The 23412-nt window shown below is 45.8% G+C and overlaps 2 protein-coding genes across 6 annotated transcripts in view; one reads left to right on the top strand and one right to left on the bottom strand.

Moving 5' to 3' along the window:
• Window positions 1-16342, bottom strand: part of THRB (thyroid hormone receptor beta) — a 415968-nt gene extending 399626 nt beyond the window's left edge. The window contains exon 1 of one of the 5 annotated variants that reach the window (XM_043893781.1): window positions 16119-16342. The gene's annotated coding sequence lies outside the window, so the exon portion shown is untranslated. Of the gene's footprint in view, window positions 1-14685; window positions 14794-15063; window positions 15350-15722; window positions 15745-15835; window positions 16063-16118 lie in introns of those variants that run through there. The other 4 variants (XM_043893780.1, XM_043893784.1, XM_043893779.1 and 1 more) reach the window with 4 other exon arrangements.
• On the top strand, window positions 14331-15185 carry LOC122687906 (basic proline-rich protein-like). The gene has a single exon (XM_043893638.1). The coding sequence runs from the start codon at window positions 14331-14333 to the stop codon at window positions 15183-15185; it is 855 nt and encodes a 284-aa protein (XP_043749573.1).
• Window positions 16343-23412: the final 7070 nt, after the last annotated feature.

Below are 23412 nucleotides of genomic sequence, written 5' to 3'. Positions count from 1 at the left end.
GTAACACTTGACTCTGGGAGGGAGGTGTCACTCTAGTGCCGGGAACAGGCGAAGCTGAAAACAAGGGCGGCCGCGGTTCAAATGAACTTGGGTGGATTACCAGGGGGACTGAAAACCATGGAACAGCAACACAGAAAAGCCATTTCAAACCCAAGCGAGACAAAGGAGAGACGTGAACTGTAAACCCCCTCTGGGCGATGTTAAATCACTCATCTTCCCTGCAGTGGGCGTCCCGAGACGCTAAGAAAGCTCAAGAAAATGCTCGGAGTTTGAGGGACGTGATGGCGGCAGCGTATCAAGGGGCTCCCCACACCAGCGACAGGCCGGCAGCCAGAGATGCACCCGACACCTCCCAAGGACCCCAGCTCTGCGGGGACCCGAGCCCTCCCCTGAGGGGGTCCCACGGCCACTGAGGACAGGCGTGCGGCTCAGGGTCTGTCCACAGGAAGCCATTCTTAAGGATGACTCTTTCCGAGTCCTCTGAAGCCACTCTTCTCCGATTGTGGGTGTCGACTGGGTTTCATCTTTGCTGAGAACATCCACTTTGGGGCCCTGATTTCTTGCCAGCATAGGTGAGGGGGACGGGAAGATCTTCTATCTCAGTTCTTAGCTGTGTAGAGCTTTTTTTTCTTTCCTCCTTTCTCTTTTCTTTAAAAAAGGGAAAAGAACAGCAGAGCTTTTCTGCCGGGCAATCTATTCCCTTATTTATAATGCAGGACAGCAGCGCCTTGTAAGTGTATATTCTGGTTCATCTGAGGACACACGGTTGTTCATTTTAAAATTAGATTCATCCTAATTATACAAAAACAGCCTGCATGTGGTTGGTCAAAACAGCGGGGCAGCATTACTCAGCACCTACCTTCTGAGCCTGCCATCTAGACTCCACTAAACTTGTTTAGCACACAGCCCCTGCCCTCTTAGAACTTCAAATCCAGCAGAGAAATAGCCACCTCCTCGACCAGTGTGAGGTCTGGGCACTGAACAGCGAAGAAATCCATATAGTAAGAGACTTAACATGTACTATTACCTTTGGACAAAGGGTTGAAGGAAGCTGTCATTAAAGCGATATGTTTCAGAAAGGAAATAGCAGAGATCATTTGGATCACAATCCTAATGAACCAGGGCAGGCCTGGGGAGCTACCTGAATGAAGGATGTTTGGAAGCTGGGTTGAAACAGAAGCAGTAAAAAATATATACTAGACTGTAAGGAACAGAGGGCTTCCCTGGTGGCTCAGATGGAAGAGAATCCACCTACAGTGCAGCAGTCCCAAGTTCCATTCCTGGGTTGGGAAGATCCTCTGGAGAAGGAAATGGCAACCCACTCCAGTATTCTTGCCTGGAAAATCCCACGGACAGAGGAGCCCGACAGGCTACGGTCTGTGGGGTTGCAAAGAGGTGGACATGATTTGCACATACAAACAAGAGACAGAAGTTTGACTGTGGACAGCGGGAAAGCATCAGAGCAAGAAGCAAGGGTAGATGCTATGAAAAAAAAAGTCAGTAAGATAGTCAGCTTCAGCATCACACTCAGTCCAAGTGGGAGAACCAACTTTGTGTTCAAGAGGCTGGAGCCCTGGGAAGGTAACTGATCATCTATTATTTTTATTTTATGCAAACACTGAGGGTTCCCTGAGTTCAATGACTGACCAAGAAAATATCTCTTGAGGCTGAAAAATGCCAGGACATCTCTAAAAAGTGGAGAAGAAAATGGCAACCCACTCCAGTATTCTTGCCTGGAAAATCCCATGGATGAAGCAACCTGGCTGGCTAAAGTCCATGGGGTTGCAAAGAATTAGACATGACTGAGTGACGGACACTTTCACTATAAAAAGGAGAGTGTTACCAGTAAATGCATCCTAATGATTTAAAAACTGAAAAAATAATAATAATACAAAATGATCAAGGAAATTTGATTTCCTGCCTTTGGAACAATCAGGCTCCATACTTCTAGGGTGCAGGTTGACGTAACACAATCAATTTTACGACTTCTGAAATAATAAGATAACGATAAGACTGTTTCCCCATGTACCGCGCCCTCCCAGGCACTGTGGACTGGCAACACAGTTCATAACCACGATCTCATTTAGCGTCCTCAACAAGGCTGTGAAGTAAGAATCAATACTGTTTTTATTGTACAGATGGGGTGACTGGAGTTCAAAGTGGTTAAGTAACTTGTCAGAGAGACTGCAAGCTAGAAGGTGGCAAAGCTGGGCATCCAACTCAACGCCTGAGTGATGCCATCCCTCCACTCGTAACTCTGGGTCTCCCTCCAGCATCCCAGCTCTCAACCAGGCCAGGAGCCCGGACCCCCCGTTTCCACCCTCCCTGCAATTCGCACTTTGTCTCTAAGAGAAGGGGAACGTCTCTCCTACCTGCTCTGTGACAGGACTTTAAAATAAGACATGACTGGCGCCCGCACTGCAGGCGATGCTTTGCCCCAGGGATCCCGGTGAGGGGCAGTAACCGGGGGGTGGGGGGAATGACTGAGAGAGGTAGTTCTTTCTTATGACGGGATAGCAAGAATTAGCTGGATTCAAAAAGACACATGCACCCCAAAAGCAGCACTGTTCACAGTAGCCAAGACACAGAAACAACCTACATATTCACCTTCAGAGGAAAGGATAAAGAAGATGCCATACATACGTATGATGGCATAACTGCTCGGCCATAAAAAAGAATGGACTAATGCCATTTGCGGAAACATGGATGCAACCAGAGATTATCAGGCTAAGTGAAGTAAGTCAGAAACAGAAAGCCAAACACCACATGATGTCACTTACATGTGGAATCAAGAGAATGGCACAAATGAACCTATCTATGAGACAGAGACAGAAGCCCTGCGGTAGAGAGCAGACTGTGGTTGCCAAGAGGGATGGGGTCGGGTGAGGCATGGATTGGGAGTTTGGGATTGGCAGATGCAAGTTACTGTATAGATGGATAAATAATAAGGTCCTACTGTAGCACAGGGAGCTACACTCAATATCCTATGATAAACCACAATGGAAAAGAATATTTAAAAGACATATATATAATGTAATCACTTTACTGCACAGTAGGAATTAACCCAGCCTTGTAAATCAACTATATTTCAATTAAAAAAAAGTATTAGCTGGATTCTGTACTTGAGAGGCACTTATCAGGATTAACTTCTTCATATTCCAAGTTTTAATTTTCGTGACCACTGAAAAATATTTCACAAAAATAGACTGTGCCATCAAAGACAGCCCTGCTTAGGGTAATATAAAGGCAAACAATTCTTTTTTACCTTTTCCATGTCCTTAGCATGATACCTCTGATCACTGGTTGGTCTTATTTCTTAATAAAGTACTGGTCCCCTTACCCTCAGAATAAGATATTTTAATAATAATTAAACGATAAGTTTTCAAAAAGGTAAAATATGCACAGTTAGAAGGAAAGAGCTTCTTTGCTCTTTTCACTGACCTCACTTTTATTATTCATTTCTCTCTTCCACTTCCTTCACCAGATGCATTTCTACAGAACTGGCTGAATATCTGATCAAACACATCAATACATCTATAATTTGGGAAGAAAACAAGCAAATATCCTTTTTGACTAAAAAAAATTGGGCTTCTCCATTGTAGTAAGGAATGATAAATAGAATAAATACTAGGAAACTTGCTATTTTTAGTCACGATATTATGTAATGAGTCATTTATTTAAACTGTCTAAAGCTCTGTAAAATGATTCCAGGAAAAATGGCTTCAATTCCTCTGTCAACACACCAAGAATCAGCTCTGCCCTCTGCTTCCTGATAGCTCTACTTTACATTTTAGTTTCCTTTAAAAAATAGCAGCATAAATGAGGCCCTCCTGTACAGCAGAGGGAACTCGACTCAGGGCTCCGTGGTGACCTAAGGGCGAAGGAAATCCAAGAAAGAGTGGATATATGTATGCATGTGTGTCCGTCACTTAGCTGTTTTCAACTCCTTGTGACCCCATGGACTGTAGCCCAGTCCCGCCAGGCTCCTCTGTCCACGGAATTCTCCAGGCAAGAACACTGGAGAGGGTTGCCATTGCCTTCTCCAGGAGATCTTCCTGATCTGGGGATTGAACCCAGGTCTTCTGCTTTGCAGGCAGACTCTTTACCATCTGAGCCACTGAGGAAGTCCACATGTTTATTTAAGGCTGATTTACTTTGCGGTACAGCAGAAACTAATACAGTATTCTAAGCAACTCTTCTCCAATAAAAAAAATTGTTAAATATATCAGCGTCATCAGTAATGTGCCAGTTACACCAGGCTTGATCAGTAAACTCCCAACACTATGTGCATATTTTGACCCATACAGATTTATCAAGAAGTTCAAGATGACAGTCAAAGACTCAAAGGAAAAGGCGGGTGCAGGCAGATTAGAAGTGACCCCGTCAGAGTGAGCAGGAAGGGAGAAAACAGAACGGGGTCAGCAAGGAGGGCGATCCTGCACTAAAACCCAGGCGTGGGTTACCTCGTCACTAAGGAGATGTTTCCACCACGTGCCAACGCCTCCAAAAGCACCAACGCAGTGCTCTGAGGAGAGCCTCCCAAGAACAGAAAACAGAGTGGCAGAGAGGGGCAGACGGCTCCCCGCCCCCAGCCCAGGGGCATCCGGGAGGCGGGCTGTGTGTCCCCGCCCGCTTCACCAGGTGGGGGCCTGTGATAGCTCTCGCGGGTGGAAATGTGTCCGTTCCAAGCCGAGGCAGGGAAGAGGCCGGGTGTGCTTCTGCACCGTCTCTTCCCTTCTAGGGGTCTGACGCACCGAAGACGTAACCTTGGAAGCCGTGAGCTGGAGATGGAGGGACCAAGACCCAGGAAATCGGGAGTCTCCGAAATTCACACAAGAGCAGAGCTCCCAGTGAATTGGAAACAGCAATCTTCACCTTCAAGTGGGTGAAAGATACAATTTTACTTTCTTTAGCCCCTGCCCGTTTTTTTATTTCAAAGCCTGATGTTTTCCTAACCAACACATGTGCCGAGAAAAGGTAAGTGTCTCAATCACTTGAAATAATGCAGTTTCTTTTTGCATGGAATTTGATAGAACCATAGCTTTTTAGGGCTAAAATTGTACAGCCCAATTCTAGCAGCTACTGGCCACCAATGGCAATTGAAAATGTGAAATGTGGCTAGCTGAGGCTGAGATCTGCTACAAGTGTAAAATATATATCAGATACTGAAGGTTTAATACAAAAAAAGTTAAAGTCTCATTATTATTTCATATTATGTCAGTAATTTTTTAATATATTAGATGAAATAAAATATACTGTTGAAATCAAAACACACTGGTTGCTTTTTTACTAATTTATAATGTGGCTACTAGAAGATTTTAAAGTACCTATGTGGTTCACTTTATAATTCTATTGGACTCCTGCTGGGATAGTAGGTGTCAGCAAATTACAAGGCACTGTTTTTGTAAATAAAGCTTTATTGGTATAGAGCCATGACTATTTACATACCATCTAGGGCTGCTTTTCCACTGCAGAGTAGAACTGAAAAGTAGGACTCTCAGAGTAGTCCTGAAAAGCTGAAAATATTTAATATAATGGCTTATTATGCAAAGTATTTGTAGAAGATCTGTTTCGGGTTACTAAGAAATAAGACCAACCAATGATAAGAGGTATCATGCTAAGGACATATAGAAGGAAAAGAAATGATTGTCTTCATATTACCCTAGGTAACGCTGTCCTTGACTTACAAGGGTTGTCCTTGTAAAATATTTGCAATATTTTTGAAAATTAAAATTTGCATATGAAGAACTTAATCCTGATAATGCCCAGATAAAGAATAACTTTGAAATTGCCTAATTCACCTACTCTATTTCATGACTAAGGAAATTAAAGCTCAGATAAGTGAAGAGACTTGTCCAAAATATTTTTATTCTAAATTAAGTGGTATTTCCATAAGGTCATTATCGTTCATTCATTCACTGATTCATACTCTCCACCCATCTCTAATTTTGATCATTAAAGTAATGAAATCCCTATCAGAATATCAACACTTAATAGCAGTGGAACCCTTGAGTAATATTGAGCAACAAATAGGCTGTAAGATAGTTTTTAAATTAAGCTTCATTTGAAAATACTTTATAGAGAACCTATCATGTAATCTGCTTTCAAATTAAACTTGAAATTCCCCCAAACGTAGAGCCAGCTTGCTAAAAATATTCCTTATTGGAATTAAATGTTAAAAATTTGCCACATCTTGGAGAAAGTGAAATCTGTTCCCCAAGACTTCACAGCAACATATAACTGCCTGCTCTAGCAGCTACCCTCATGTCAGTGTATTACTCGAGAACCTTTCACTGGGCTCACCATGCCCAGTCTCTGTCCCACTCAAGACCTATTCCAAAAAACCCTTTCAGAATAAACTCTCATACCCTGACCCTTAGTCTCTTCATGCAGTCAAGATAAAACCCACTTTCCTTATTTGGCTTGGAAAGCCTTCATCATGTGGCTTCCACCTGCCCCCATGGCCTCATTTTCTGTCCTCTGCATGTCCAACTAAGCTCCTTCCAATCCCCAAATGTTTCATACTTTTATCCCATTTCATACATTTGCATATGGTTTCCCCACTCCTAGACCTCTCTCCACTCCAGACTACTGGTCCCCACCCCCATACTGGACTCTCTCCATCACAGAACTTATCTATATTGTAACTGATTGTAACTGTTGAAGCATTAATTCTACCACTGCTGGGAGAAGTTAATATTTAACACCTCACTGCAGGTCAAGTGCTACATTGTTTCATTTAATCTTGACTGTGTTATAGAGGAGACAGGGGCACAAGAAACAAAGTCAGGGGAAGACAAGATATAAAGCCACACATCACCACTCTTAGCCAGGTTCTTAATTACACACCAGTGGTTTTCAGTGCAGGTGATTTTGCTCCCATGAGACATCTGGCAATACCTGGAGACATTTTTCATGGCTGCAAGTACCTAGCTGGGTAAGAGGCCAGTGAAGCTGCTAAATATCCTATGATACATAGTGCAGCTCCTCATAGGAAAGCATTGTTCAGTCCCAAATGTCAATGATCCAGAGGCTGAGAAACACTGCTCTATGCTAAATTAATGCCTGTAGATCGACCCAGGAGACTGAGCATCTCTGTAGCAAGGATTTTTAAAGGTTCACCATGGGGTCTTGGAACCTGCCACAGAGCCTGGTACCTACCCAGCAGATGCCCAGTGCATACAGGATGGATGGGTGGACGGATGAATGCAGGAGTGAGGGATTAATGGATGGATGGGTGCGTGGGTGGGGGTGGATGTAGAGATAGAGGGCTGGACTGAGGAAGGGACAGATTTCAGGAGAAAAGAAACAAGTTTATTATTTTAAGGCTTGGTTTCTGTGGCACCTGAAATAAAAATAAATCAGAAAACACATTTTTAATTAACAGTAAATGAATTCATATAGAGTACATTCCAGAGGATGCCTTCGCCTTAGCAATACCTCACATGTATGAATCTGTAGTGTGAGATCACATTAGCAAGCCAAAGGCCTAGGGTTATTTTTTCAAGAGTCCCTCACAGGTACTACACTACAGGATGAATTGATATGTTCATCACACAGGCCATAATTTAGATTGTTTTTTTGAAAGATTTCCTGTATAAGGTTCCCCTGGTATCTTTAAAAAACACACACACACACAAATAATATAAGGATATACAACCGTATGCTTCCTCCTGTTGTAACTACAATTCAGCTATAAATATATTATTCTAGATTTCCAGATGCTGAGAGTAAAATAGGGAGGAAAAATTACAATGAATCTTAGGTGAAATTCAAAAACGTAAACAAAAACATATAAGGCAGGAATAAACCATTCTCTGCCTGGAGTCAATTAATATATCGAAACACCAGAACTGAAGTCAAGAAAAGATATTTTCTGGTTATAACATTTTTAAAGTAACAGCAATTTAGCCTAATTTTTACATCATCACAATGGCAGCATTAATTGCTATTGAATACAAACTGATAGATTTTTCTACAGAAGAGCATAAAGGTTCACTGTGAGTGATCACTTGTCATAAAATGTAGTCGAAGGGGCTTCCCTGGTGGCTCAGTGGTAAATAATCGGCCTGCCAGTGCAGAAGACACGGGTTTGATCCCCGATCCGGGAAGAGCCGACGTGCAGAGGAGTAACCACTGACCGCGTGCTCTCCGGCCAGAGAGCCATGACCTCTGAGCCCGGGCACCTGCAGCCCGTGTCTCTGCACCAAGAGAAGCCAGCGCAGTGAGCAGCCTGCACGTGGGAACCAGAGCATGGCCCCCGCTCGCCACCGCCAGAGAAAGTCCCGGCAGCAACAAAGACCCACCACAGCCAAAAATAAACAGTGTTAATTTAAAAACGTAGCAGAAGTTAAAGCCTGCCTGCTAAACCGCCTCAGCCGTATCCGACTCTTTGCAACCCCATGGACTACAGCTCCCCAGGCTCCTCTGTCCAGGGGATTCTCCAGGCAGGAATACTGGGGTGGGTTCTCATGCTCTAAAGCAGATGGGGCTAATTTTTAAGTGCAAGGACCATGAATTATTCCTCACAACCTTTTGCATCCAACGTTGGCCAACTGTGGTTTTACACACACACACACACACACACACAGAATATGCTGATCAAATAAGTTTTGGTACACACTGTCCTTGTACACAAGCATGAAAAGCGGGCTCTGAAAACACTTGCCTTAAGTTGTTAAACTGAGGACCTCCCACAGAGTACCCAGCAGAAAGTAAAATCAGACAAGGATGTCCCCAAACACTCAGCAGTGCGGAGGAGGACGGAAACTGATGACAGGATCTGCAGCTGGGGACATCAGCATGGCGGTAGCATTTCTCGCCATGGGAACCACGGCTGAAGTCAGAGACGAGCAGTGCCTTTCTCGCTGTTTGTGAGAACAGGACACAGACTTGTCAGAGGAGCCTCTGCGAGTACGGACTTGCAGGTGGGGAGACACTGACGCAGGTGGGAGAGAAAACAGAAAACGCTGACCCTAACCCAAGAAGCTCATGATCGCTAACCTCAATCATGAACGGGTGAGCAGCTGTTCTGAACAACCAGGGCTGAAATCCGGGGAAACAGTCTCAAGACAAACAAGAGGAAGGAGGAATGTATCAGGACCTTCCTGGGAACCACTGAGCAACCTACGTCACAAGGGTCAGAAGATGCAACGGGCTCTGAAGGCCACGATCATACAGTCTGCCACCCAAACAAGGACTGTCTTCTCCACTCCCCTCAATTCAGACACTCCTGGGCCTCCAGAGGAGTCAGAGAGCATACTTCTCAAATGAAGAAGATACACCTGTATGCAGCGTGTCTTTGTCCAAGCTTTTGCTTTCATCAGCTCATCATTCATGACTTTCTGAAAAAAACCCTGCATTCTTGATCATGGAAGAGAAGCCATGATACCTGAAAGCTCTTTTTTTTTTTTTTTTTTAGAACTAGGAAGTTGAGTAATTAGTTCAGCTCAGTCTTTTCCTAATTGTTATATGTGCCCCACCTACAGTCCACTTTTGGCATACACTCACACACACACACACGCATGAACACATACATGCATATGTTATTATACATATTACTATACAGTTATCTACAAAATGAAAATAATACAAATATTCTGTATGCACTGTATACACACATCCATATCAGTACATGAATATGTTTATGTTAGAGCCTCTGTCATGAAGGAAAAGCTATAGTATGCTTCCTGGGAAAGAGTCGAGCTCCTGGATCCTAACTCCTGGGTCTCCTGACTTGTCACTTGAAAAGGATACTTAAGTTCATAGCAGAGCTCAGCTTCTCACTCAGTAAAAATAGTGCCACAGAAGAAGAGCCGCCAGGACATAAAGTCTCCAAAGTGCCTTGAAATTAGGACAGTATGGACCAAACAACATTAGCATTAAATGTGGATCACGATTCTAGCTGTCAGTTGGGCAGATTCCTGAGAAGACGTGGAAATACTATTTGTGACTCGGTGATGCAGACATTCCCCCTCTCGCCCACTGGCCTAAATGCCACAACTGACTAACACTTTAGGCCCTTAAGGTGGAGAGTGAGCATCCTTAATCAGAGATGCACCAGCCTAAACGTATTCAATCCCAGACCACATGAATCCCAAGAGAGTCCTGGGTGAATCGTGGTGCAGTTTACACTAATACACATGGGTGGCAAACCTCAGAAAACCATCACCTCCTCAGATTAAAAGAAGTTTATTTCATCTAGGGGGGCCATGTGAGGGACCCCGACAGGCATTCCGTTCCATCACAGTGGAGACCATTTCAGAATTTCTCTGCATTAACATCTGTCTAGTGTCTCACAGTTCACTAGCCTACATGCTGAGCTGCAGAGCAACCAGAGGGGCCAGGCACACAGTAGGTACATAAATCTTTGTAGCCTGAAAGAGAAATCAAATCAGATAATTGAAATGAATTTAAATAAAGCAGGAAGTTAACCTGCCATCTATTGTTTAACCAGCTCAGGCAAGAGAATAAGCCCTTCTAGCAAAATTCTCTGCTGTGATACGGACGTATAATGTAAGCCAGGCAGCAAACATTCACTTGAGCAAAACTAAGTCAGAAGATGACACCGGATACAGTATCAGACAGGAAAGAGAAACATCTTCCCTTCTCCCCCTCCCATTCCTTCTTCCAAAGGAGTGTCTCCCTGAGCCCAGGTTTCAAAGCCTTGGCTAGATGCACTGAGTCAAGGATGAGGAAACCCACAGCCCATCATCACCGTTCAGAGGGGAAGACAGAGATGAAACAGACATAAACAAACAAACTGTCCTGCAGGTCGATAACTACACAGTGCGTGCGCGTGCGCTTAGTCACGTCTGACTCTTGGCAACGCCATGGACTGTAGCCCGCCGGGCTCCTCTGTCCATGGGATGCTCCAGGCAAGAATACTGGAGTGGGTTGCCATTTCCTACTCCAGGGGATCTTCCCCACCCAGGGATGGAACCTGCGTCTCTTGTGTCTCCTAAACTGGCAGGCAGATTCTTTGTCACTGCACCACCTGGGAATACAGACTAAAGCACCAAGCATCAGGGCCACCTGCTGAGAGAGGTTTATGGCCGCAGGGTCATTTTCCAGTACCTGGACCTGAACCATCCTCTCAGCCTGCTCCAGTTTAAAAGCTTGGCTGAGACACTGGACATTTGAGAAAGTCAGCCTAAAGAACATGTTAACCATTCATTCCTCTAGCTTTTCTGAGCTCTATTTCTGCACTGGAGACAGCGTCCAAAATCTCCACCACTGAACCACGGGAGCTCAGGCCCCCACAGCTAAAGTCCCACTAGGTGATTTTCCGTTACTATACTTTCTGCATCTTTTTTTCTCTTGCCGGTTGACAAAAGACTTTACCATATAAATAACTTTACTTCATTTTCTGTAGAAATGAAGTTCAAGTTACATGACGTGCTATTTCATGGGAGTATAACTAGTTGGCACGCACGTAGAGGTAAGCCCTCTACAAATGTTATCTGATTTATCCTTACAGGTTCTGTACACACTTGCCACCTCAGTGGCCCCCTCCCCCCCTTTTTTCCTGCTAACTTGGACACAGAAATTCAGAGCTAAATTAAACACTGAAAAGCAATAAGCACTTATTTCAGTTTAATTTACGCCTAAAGGGAGGTGGGAGGGGGGATCGGGATGGGGAATAAGTGTAAATCTATGGCTGATTCATATCAATGTATGACAAAACCCACTGAAATGTGGTGAAGTAATTAGCCTCCAACTAATAAAAAAAATTAAAAAAAAAATTTACGCCTAAGACTTTGATCTCTCTTCCTTTATCATTTTTACTGGTCTCATCACTTTGTGGAATTTTTTTTTTTTTTTTTTTTTTACTATGCATTTACTGACACACGTTTCTGAAAGTCAATACTCTATAAACAAAAATAAATGACCAGAACCATCCATTGTAATTTCCTTTTAGTCCCAACTGTCACAAGAGTTTCCATGAATAGCTAATTTGAAGACTCCCCCTTGGGTATCACACCTCCGTCACTTGGAAACTCTGATAGTGCAATATTTCCCATAATTATCAGGATCAGAATCTGTTTATGAAATGGGGCAAGGAGACAGGGAAGAGGTTGACTGACTTAACTTACAAGTAGGGTAGCGGCCCAGGGCATTGCCTAATCTACCAGCAAGGGTATCGTGTGCTGGGTCTTGACAGTCCCATTCGCCCCTTCCCCAACAGCTACTTTTGCAGACCAGCGACACCACCACACGCCCTTGGTCCCCTTGGGGCTGCCAAGGCCAAAGGCACTGCCAGAACCTGCTGAGTGAGAAGGCATTGCTATCATCCAGTGATGTCTGTTCCCTGGAATCTCACTCTCAGCACTGACAATGCCTCTGGAACTCATAAAGATTCTGCTGAAACCCAGGGAGTTGAAGGTCAGTGTCTTCAGGGAATGAAGGTAACATGTAAGACAAACTGTTGCTGAGGATTTCCAGGTACTCAAGGCAAATGCCCCCAGGAAGAACTCACAGAAATAACTCTGAGTTGTCACTACACAAAACAGGGCTAGCTTTCATATCAAAAGAGAGAAGCTGAACCACATGGCACGTACACAGGTACAGATCTTGACATACTCCATTGATACCCACGGAGATGCTTACTTAAGTATTTTGGGGAATGTGGGGTTTGGGCACAACCATTTATTTACTCAACAAAGATTTATCCAGCACCTACTGTGTGCTAAGCACCAGTCAAGATGCTAGAGAATCATGAGTAAACACGCAGTCAAGACCCTTTTTCTCATAGACTCTATATTCTAGACAGGGAAGACAAGTACTCAACAAGGAGCAACTCAGATACCAAATAAGACCATGGAAGAGGGATACAGGGAAGCAAAAACAAGGCCAGGGTTCTGAGAAGCAATGGGAGCCTGCCTTGGCTCCAACATCAGGGACACGCTCTTCAAAGAAGCAACACATAGTCTTACAGTGCAATGACAAAAAGGAGCTCAAGAAACCAGTCAGCTTTTTTTTCTGATTTCCTTCAAAAAGATGAGCATACTAAAAGGAAATGTGCAATATCATTTGTGGCTCCACACGCCATGTTTCAGCAACTGCAAAAATCCCAGGAAAGGAAAAGGATCCATGACGTTCTCCATTGGGAAGGAAAGTTCAAGAAACCTCCTTTTCCCAAAGTGGCTAAATTAAAAGAGATCAGTCTTAATTCGCCCTTAGAGCAGAATTTGCTACAAAGAGTCTAAAGAGGGGGAAATGGAATGCTAATTTCTCTTTTAATGTCAGTTACTTTATAAAAAATCATTTTTCAATGTCAATAAAATTATGCATTTGCATTGTAATGCCACCAGGAATTGCTTTATTTAGGAAAAGTCTATGGCTAAATTCAGTATCATTTACTTTCACTTGTTGAAAATTAGAAGCAAATCACATTTACTAGCAGAGGACACAACTTCAACATACAATTAAACTTTGAAACTCATTAAGAATAAGATTCTGATGATATCTATTCAACATGCACAAATAATAAATGACTGTTCACCAATGCCTTCACATATCTCATCTCGAATAAGTTGCTTGATATTGAATTGCTGTTAAAGTCAATTAAAACGCTTAGGCAACTGGCATGAAAACTCCCGAAAACATCCACTGCTTAGAATAACTTTCATCAAAACACCTTTTTCATTCGTGTTTCCTAGTCCCTGCCTTGTTTCAGAATCAGAGAGGCGAGCAGCAGTGAATCAGGGAGCTATCTGTCACTGTGAATATCCAGAATGAACCGGTGAAATATTTTGACTAACATGCAATTTGTATTACTTTGCAATCCAGAGCATGCTACATATTACTGCAATGTAAACATGCATACTAAAAGGTCAAACAATATAAAATTATTGCCCCCAAAGGTCTACATTACCCAATATACTGATACTATTAAAAACTGCTGTGCTGTTATATACACTATCCAAGGAATGCTTAATTTCTTGAACTTCAAAACAGGTCTTTAAAACTGACTCTCACAAGCATCAAAAGGATCAATAACACACTAAAGGGAAGACTTTGTTTCATGTATTTACTAGGCTTAGTGTTTGAATCTTCACAAATTCTGCGTGTGAGAAGGGCGGGTGTCTGCTCAGGTAAACGCTTGTCTCTTCCTTCGCTTCACTTGATCAACTGTCGTGATTCCAGACCCCACCTTGAACATTTCCCATTTGGGGAAAATTCTACATTGAACCTTCCAGACCTCAAACACTCACCCCACCTCCACTGAAAACAAATCAAAAGACTTAAGATTCAACACTAGTAAGAACCTGATGATGGTCGCCGGGAAATAAAAAGGACCACATCCACCAGGAGTGAAAACTCCCCAAATGAGACCTTCTCCGAGGGGTGGCGGGGGTGGGGGAGAGCGCGCGGCTGGCACCGCTGCGCGGATCGGAACCGACTCCAGACGGCCCAGGGGAAGATGCTGCGTCAAGAGAAGCGAAGCAAGAAGCGCGACCCTGAGGCGAGCGAAATCGGCCGCAAATCCCCGAGGAGGTGGGCAGACGCCAAGTCGCCAGGCGCGGGCACCGGCGCAAGCCACCCGCGGGGTCCGTGCCGCCTGCAAAGCCCGGAGCTCCGGGGCAGGAGACAAGGGGGCTGGGGGACCCGCCGTCCCTTTAAACCGGCTCCACCGCACCCCCCCGCCCCCGCCCCCGTCCCTCAGCCCCGCTGTCTGCCAACCTTTTCCGAACCCTTGTGTCACAGAACTTCCTCATCATGGAAAGTTCCACTGGGTTCGGCGCCGAGGATGCCAAACTCCGGGTCACAAGGAGTCTGGCAACCAGCCGGGGCTCGGGGTCCGAGGGCCACGGCCGCCCCAGCCGCCCCGCTCCGCCGCTGCCCACGCCGCAGCTCCCCGAAGGTGCCCGAGGCGGAGGGCACCTCCTCCCCGCGGCGGGCGCCCGGCGGCTGACACCCCACCCACGCCCGCCCGCGCGCTCGGCGTCGCCGCTCGCACCCCGAGGGGTTCCCGCGACACCCCCGCCCGCCCGCCCTCCGGACAGCCGGGACTGTCGCCCCCACACCCCCCGCCTCCGCGCCGTCCTCTCGCCGAATTACCGGGGCGCTGGAGCCGGCCGGGTGGGGCGCCCCCGCCGGGGGAGGCAGCCTGCGGGCGCTGCCCGAGCCCGGAGCAGGAGGGCCGCTTCCCCGGCGCACTCGCCTTATTCATGCAAAGTTAATCCCCGCCGCGTCACGGCCGCCCGCCCGAGGACGCGCGCCCGCCTTGGCCGAGCCCCGCAGTCTCCACCCTCCTCCGCCCCCTCCTCCCGGCGGCGGGGTCCCGGGAGCGCGTCCTGCAAAATGTCAACTCCCCGGGCGGAGAGGGGCGGCCGGGCCGGGGCCGCGCCGCCCGCCGGGGCCGCTCCACTTTTATAGGCGCGGGCGGCGAGCGCGGCCGGGCCGCCGAGTCCCCGCCTCTCGGGCCCGCGCGCCCGGCCCGCTCCGGGCCGCTGCCCTCCTCCGGCCCCGGCGCCCGCGCCGCGTCTGCCAGCCGGTGACCTGGTTTCCCCTCCGGCCCGCCCGGCGCTCCGACTCGCGCGGCGGCGGCGGCCCGGAGCAGGCCGGCCCGACTCCTCCCGGGGCGCCGCGAGGAAATGGCCTCCCGGCCGCGCGCCCCGGGCGCCCGCCGGTCCCCGACGCCCCCGCCCTCGACGCGTCCGCCGCGCCCCCCGGCCCCGCGCGCCCGGCCCGCGCCGTCCGGCTCACCGCCTCCGCACCTGCCGCCCCAGGTGCGGGCGCCCCCGGGCCCCGTCCGGGCCGTGCCCTCCACCCCGGAGTCCTCCCCCGGCGGCGATGTCGCGGCCGTTTTGGTGGCCGCGCGTCCACCCACCCGGCTGCGTGCGCAGGGAGGTTCGGGCTTGGGCGTCATTCCTCTAGTCGGCAGAGAGGAAGGGACGGGGGCCGGGGACACGGGGCCGGGAGGGTGACTTCCAGAAGCTCGGGCTCCGCCGGGCCCCGGCCGCCGCGCTCCTCCCTTCTCCAAACCACTTGTGGCGCGTGTCGGGGCCGACGCGGCGCTCTGGCTCCTCCTGGGGCCTCGCTCCCGCCGGGCGTCTGGCGGTCCCCCCCCCCCCCCCATCGCCAACCCCGGGGCTGGAAGTTTTGGAAAATACCTGGCTTGCGCTTGCGGGAGACGCCCCCGCCGCATCACCCCGCACATCCTGGGAGCCCGGCGCGGGGTGGAGACCCCGCACGGGTTCCAGAAAGACCGCCTGGCTCGTTTGTCTTTGCCCGGGACACGTCCAAATAAAACCCGGAAGACAAAAATAATTTATACTCTTGAAAAGTCCTGCCCGAGTCAGATATGCACTTCTAAAATCCACCCCCCAGCCTAGTCCTGAAGGCCGAGGGTCCAGGCTGGGAGAAGAGGAAGCAGACTTCTGCGGTTCTGGGCTAGAAGCGAGCTTGTGAAAATTCTCGGTACCCAGGAAACGAAAATGTCATCGGTCAGAAGCCCGAGTTGCCAGAGAGCTATTTGGACGACAGGGTATAAGGATTTTCTTACAGATAATATTAAAATAATTCCGACTTCATTATTCAGTGTACACATGTATTAGCATAGCCAACTGTTTTGACAGAGCTTTGACTTTTTTTAGCCTCACTGTCTGAACGAGGATTTATTGGAGAGTTTTCTAAATCTGCAGCCAGTGGCGTGTGTTCTAGTCCCAATTCTTGTGAGCTTTCCGGGGAAAGGGACCAGTCGCCTCTTGACACAACTGTCAAGAATTCAGAAACTGCCCTGCTCCGGGGCGCAGCGTTTGAGCGTTCGAGGGAGTTGCAGACCCCAGGGTTCCCTGGCGAGACGGAGGGACCTCTCCTTTCAGACTCCAAGGACCTTCTTTCCCCCTCGGTCCTTGGCAAGAAATCCGGGCTTTATTTTTTCTTCACGCTGAACAAGGCGGCCCCCTAGGACTTGCAGGGTTTGTAGCCGGAGAGAAGTTGTTCTCCTTTTGCAGGGAAGTTCCTGGGCTTTGCTCCAGAGCAGCCCGGGATGTTTTGGTTGGTTTGGAGGAAAGCTGTGGCGTCTGCACCATTTGAACCAAACAGGCGGCCCTCTGGTGGCTAACCGTGGGCGAAAAGCTGGCCACTGAGGGAAAAGCCTGCCCTGAGAGGCCAGCACGGTTGACACCTGGTCTTCTCCGGGCCCTGGAGCCCCTAGAACTGCTTTGAAAGGACAGGAGGTGGGTGCTAGGTTCTAATCCGCTGGGGCTTTTTTTTTTTTTTTTTAATTTTATTGAGTATAGTTGATGTAAAATATTGTGTTTAATTTTTGCTGTAGAGCAAAGTGATTCAGTTTTACACATCTAAACACTTTTTTATACTCTTTTCTATTATGGTTTATCATAAGATATTGAATATAGTTCCCTATACAGGACCTTATGTTTATCTATCCTATATTTGCATCCTCTTCCCGAGTGTAACTGGGAGCTCACTTCCTTCTTAAGTAGGAAACATCATACAGAGAACGGAATATAATAAAAGCTGTTGCTTCCCTTTGTTCCCTGACTTTGTTTTTATGATCTCATTTGGCCTGGAAACTTCTGAAATAAAGAGTAAATGAAAGCTAAATAAACAATGTGGCATTATTCAAGCAATTAATGAAGCAATGTTATATAACAATAAGTGAGGGTAATTTTATTAATTTTTTTGGCCACACTGGCATGTGGGATCTTAGTTTCTGGACCAATCATCCCCTGTGCCCTGTGTTGGGAGCTCAGAGTCTTCACCACTGGGCCTCCAGGGAAGGCCCCAGGCCAGGGCAACGTTGGTGCAGTGTTACTGAGACAGCGTGATTCCATCGGAAATCAGCCCACTGAGCCTTCCAGGCTGCGTCACGGTGAGGAAGGGTTACCAACAGGACATGGTGTTTGTTTTTCTAATTTTACACAAGGGGGTACATTGGAGGAGAATTTTACAGGGACTTGATTGAAGGCAGAAAGTCATATTCAAATTTTAGACCACAGGGTCCTATGTTCTGATCTGAGAGGGCACGCCAAAGCTGTTCTCGTGACCTAGGCTCACCCTTCACCGTAGCCACCGTCATTACCAAGGGGCTACAAATTTCAGGCTGGTGACTTGGCTCAAGGAAGCAAATCATTCATATATTCATGTATTCATGAACTGCCGGGGTGAGAAGATAAATAAAACAGCACCCAGCCGGGCTGGGGGGACACTGGGAGCAATGAGGCCGGTGGTACCAGACAGGGTCCAAGCCTCTCTCTACTGAACGTTTTGATACACTGTTCATCTTGGATAATTTGTTGCATTCATTTTGATGTTTAAAATATGGCATGAAAATATTGTCTCTCAACTACTGAGTTTTTTTATGTTCCTTTAAATTTTGCTCTCAAGATGAAGCAAGAGCGTCATTTATCCCAGCCTGGGCTCCCTCTGCTGTGACCTCAGTGTTAGCAGAGTCTAACCAGAGAAGTAAAATTCAATTCAAACTATATTAGTATTTAAGGTAATTAGTATATGGTAAGGAACTTCAGGGCTTTCCAGGGGGCTCAGGGGTAAAGAATCCGCCTGCCAAGCAGGAGACGTGGGTTCGATCTCTGAGTCGGGAAGATCCCCTGGAGAAGGAAATGGAAACCTGCTCTCGTTTGTCTGGGAAACCCTATGGACAGAGAAGCCTGGCGGGCCACAGTCCATGGGGGTCGGACGCGACTTGGTGACTAACAACAACCAAGGAACTTGATGTCAGGTTTAGAAACAAGGGTATGTGGGAATGGAAAAATGGGGAGCTTTCACTGAACAGGGCTGCACTTAAACTGGTCCGTTCAGGACGGACCAGATTTCACCATGAAGTGCTGGAACCAGAAGTAACATTGTAGGCCCCAGAACCAGTGGTTTTCACTCATTCATTCCACAGCTGCTTCTCACGTTCACTGTGCAACCAAATTACCCAACCCTGGAGCTCTTGATTCTGTTGATTGTCAGTTGCTGGAATTTACTCTGGCTATGAGGGCCCCAGTGATTCTGGTTCATGGCCAGTCAAATAAGAATGTCAAGTCTGTCCCTGCCCTTCAGAGAAAAGACAGACTTAATAGGGAGATTCCATGCTTAAAGTTAATGCTAAAAGTCAAGGTGCAATGAGAAATATATAAATATAAATTACTAAGTAGTTGCTGGTGAGGAAGACTGGTTCAGGTGAGACTTTCTGTCGAAGGTCCTGGGTGGATATTTGGGGAGAAGCTGGAGTAAAGAAAGGAGGTTGCCAGCCGTATTATTAGCAGGACCCAGTGGAAAATGAAAATGCAGAGCCCTTTATTCAAGAAGCAGGAAAAAAAAAAAAGTGCCACACTAAAGACAAAAATATATAAAGCTCTCTCTTTTGTTCCATGTTCTCTCTTTGGAATGATTATGGTATTTTTTATTTGCTATTTAATATCATTCTAAGTAAAGGAAAACAAGCATTTTAAATGACTAGCATCAATTTCACTGCTCATTTTTAGATCATGCAGTGCTAGTTTTAAGGGAAAATATAGGAGCATTTAACTCATTGCGAAATCAACACAATTACTCAATCTGTATTTTGTAGCAAGTATGTGCGGATACTTTGTGGTTTGCATATGCAGATATGTTTTGTTCTCACGAGAACAGTTGAAACACAGCACAAAACTGACTCAACATTTTTTTTTTTTTAATTGAAGTGTAGTTGATTTGCAATGTCGTGTTAGTTTCTGGTGTACAGAAAAATGACTCAGTTATAATATACATACACATATATTCTTTCCATTATAATTTATTGCAAGATACTAAACACAGTTCCTTGTGCTATACAGGAGGACCTTATTTGCTTTATGTATAGTACTTTGCTAATCCCAAGCTCCTAATTTACCCTTCCCATCCCTTTTCCCTTTGGGAACCATAAATTTGTTTTCTATGTCTGTGTGTGTTCTGTTCTGTAAATAAGTTCATTTTTATCATTTTTTTAGATTCCACAAATACGTGCTATTATATGATATTTGTCTTTGTCTTACTTCGCTGAGAATGATCATCTCTAGGTCTACCTATATTGCTGCAAGTGACATTGTTCCATTCTTTCCGATGACTGAGTAATATCCCATTATATATATGTACCATTCATATGTATATATGTACCATACATATACATATGTACCATCTTCTTTATCCATTCCTCTGTCAATGGACATTTAGGTTGCTTCCATGTCTTAGCTTCTTTATATATGCCCATTCTATCCATACTCCATCTTTAACTTACAGATGAATTAAGAAGGACTGCAAAGAAAATAAATTCTGGGTTGCCCTTTTCTTCTCTGTCTTCAGTTAGTTAAAAGAGGGAAGGAAAACAAGTAAGAAAAGACACGATAGGGTTCCTTGGCTGTTGTCTTTTTTTTTTTTTTTTTGCATTCGGAACATGTTCTGTTTGGAATAGGAAACTTGGCCCCGTGGGTTGTCCCACTTAGCTGCAGATGTAACTTGCTTGCCTGGTACCTGACGAGCTTTGCTCACCTCCCAGACATCGTGAGGGCATCAGGATTCTGAGTTCACGGGGCACCGAGACTGCCCCATGCGAGTGGGCTGGGAAGACCACAGTGGACACATACCTCGTGTGGATCGCTGCTGCTCCAGACTTCATTTACAAAATGCAAGTTCAAAGATAAAATTACTAGCAGTTTCAAAATGGTACAGTCAGAGTGTTAAACTAACTGCCAGGCTCCAAGCGTGGGGCCCCGTGTGACTGCATAAGTTCCATGTCCGTGAAGCTGACTGGGGGAGAGGACTTGATTGTGTGCTGTGGGAGGAACCTAGGGTGTGCTGGAGAGTAAGCAGACCTTCTGAAATGGCTGGTTATGGCAAGAAGTGGATGATACAGTTGACATTTATTAAACTCGTATTATGTTCCAGGTATTGTCCTAAATACTTCAGACCCTTTTAAAATTTGCCCTAGAGCTCTGAGGAGTAGTATTCTTATGCACTCTGCTTTTCAGATGTGGGAGCTAAGACACTGGAAGAATACATCATCTGCTCGAGCCCAGACACTACTGGTGGAGGCTGTACCCTTAACCAGCCCATCCTGCTCCGTGTATGCAGGAGAGGAAGTGGTGGGCAGGCTGTGGGTGGAGAAAACCTGCACGTGTTCTGGGAGTCAGGAGATGGCTCTCTAGTTCCTCATGGAAGGGGTTGTTCTCTGGGACAACCAGAAGAGGCCTAAATAGCACATGCCTGTTAACAGCAGTAACATAGAAAATTCCCTGGTTACATTGTCTCTCCTTGTTTTGCAACTGACAGTGGAAGATTCTGAGGCTCCTGGGCAGGAAGCTGTAAGCCACAAGCTGGAAGGAGCCTGGGTCCCTGCATCACCTTACAGAGGAATCTGAGAACATTCACACTGACCTGGGCAGTATCTGAGTCATCCACTTCTGTTGTATGAAGCTGCTGAAAAGTGAAGGTTTATTTGATGCAGTAATTTAGTGTTATCCCAACACACCCATCAGCCAAGCCAAACTCCACCAGAACATAAACCATCTTTGCTGTAAACAGATACAGTGCAAATAGTGAAACAGGCCTAGGCACTTCAACATGCATAAAGCCCTACAACAAAATATTGTGTTGAAAAAAGTTTAGTGATAATTTTTTAATTGAAATGTGGTGGTTTAGTCGCTAAGTCGTATCTTACTTTTGTGACCCCATGGACTGTAGCCTGCCAGGCTCCTCTGTCCATGGGATTCTCCAGGCAAGAATACTGGAGTGGGTTGCCATTTCCTGCTCCACAGGATCTTCCCATCCCAGGGATCGAACCCAGGTCTCCTGCATGGCGAGCAGATTCTTTACCAACTGAGTTATATAATTTCAATCAAATTCAATTTATGTAATTTCAATTCAAATTTCATTTAATTAGGACTTCCCTGGTAGCTCAGATGGTAAAGAATCTGCCTGCAATGCAGGAGACCTGGGTCTGATCCCCAGGTAGGGAAGATCCCCTGGAGGAGGGCTTGGCAACCCACTCCAGTATTCTAGCCTGGAGAATCCCATGGACAGAGGAGCCTGGTGGGCTATAGTCCATGAGGTTGCAAAGAGTCAGACAGGAGTGAATCAACTAACACTTACATAATAGTAAAATAGACAAATCTTCAGTTTTCAGTTGGATGAAGTTTCGTATTTTTCTATCCTTGTGCAATCAACATCCAGACAAGATCAAAAATGTTTCCAGCAAGTCAGAAAGTTTCTCTGTGTCTTTTCTCTCTTGACAACCCTTCCCTTCTAGAGGAAATGTTATTTTGAATCCTGCCATCAGCTATAAGCTTTGCCAGTTCTTGGACTCCATACAAAGAGGATCACATCATGCCTGGTTTCTTTTACTCAAGGTAAAGCTTTTGAGCTCAGTCCACGCTATGGTGTGAATGAGAAAGATTTCCTATTTTTCATAAACATGTGTGAGCGTTTCACAATTGATGAACATTTGGGTTGTTTCCAGTTTGGAGCTACTACAAATAAAGCATCTGTGTTTGAACAATTCTTTTTGTGGATACATGCAATCATCTCTCCTGGGAATATGCTTAGGAGTGGAATTGCTGGTCATATATCATTTCTTAATCATTCTGTTAAGGGTCTCTGAGGTGCTAGCACAGTGATGGACAAGTAGATGGGCAATTAGCATCTGCTGACTTCCGTTCATTCTTACAGTTATCACGAATAAAATATCCAAATAAAATCATGTGAAGTCTACACTGAATGACCAAATGGTATCACAAGCATGAAAATCCTCAAAATAATATTCTAAACTAGCAGTGCCTTATATACCAATTACAAGGTCTGTTTGCAGCCACCAATCATTTCCTATGTCCCGGAGTTTACCCAAACTCATGTCCATTGAGTAAACTCTGAGAGTTGGTGATGGACAGGGAGGCCTAGTGTGCTGCAGTCCGTGGGGTCGCAAAGAGTCAGACATGGCTGAGCAACTGAACTGAACTGAACTGAACTGAATTATTTCCTATGAACTAAGCCACTGACTAAAAACCTAAGTATGCATAAATGAAGATGCTGATTAATTACAGTGCATTTGGAAAAAAGGTGAGTGGGGAAAGGAAGGTAAGGATACCAAAACACTTCTATGTTAAATCTTGATTTTTCAGCTATCTGAAAGATCAATTTAAGATGAGCTGAGTAATTGCTAATTGGACTGTAATAACCTATGTTCATTGTGAGCACACAAAAGTATACTGTGGTGGTAAATTCTTTGTCACAGAAGAAATCTTTAATACACATCATCCCCAAACATGTCAGTTAAGTGTACTTTTTTTAAGGTATGTTTATATCCATCAAGAGTGGAAATGTAATTTTTAAAAATTCAGTGAAAATATTATTTCTATTTAGGAAGGGAATACAGTGAATCTTATTCATTTCCATGGAAATCAACTATAATTCATCTGTAAATAATAG

The sequence above is a fragment of the Cervus elaphus genome, chromosome 32, assembly GCF_910594005.1.
Source record: "Cervus elaphus chromosome 32, mCerEla1.1, whole genome shotgun sequence".
In the NCBI taxonomy this organism is placed as follows: domain Eukaryota; kingdom Metazoa; phylum Chordata; class Mammalia; order Artiodactyla; family Cervidae; genus Cervus; species Cervus elaphus.
This window is presented reverse-complemented; position numbering and strand designations above follow the sequence as displayed.

Excerpts from the sequence above, each read along its gene's own strand:
- LOC122687906 (XM_043893638.1), top strand. The coding sequence starts at position 14,331 with ATGAGACCTTCTCCGAGGGGTGGCGGGGGTGGGGGAGAGCGCGCGGCT.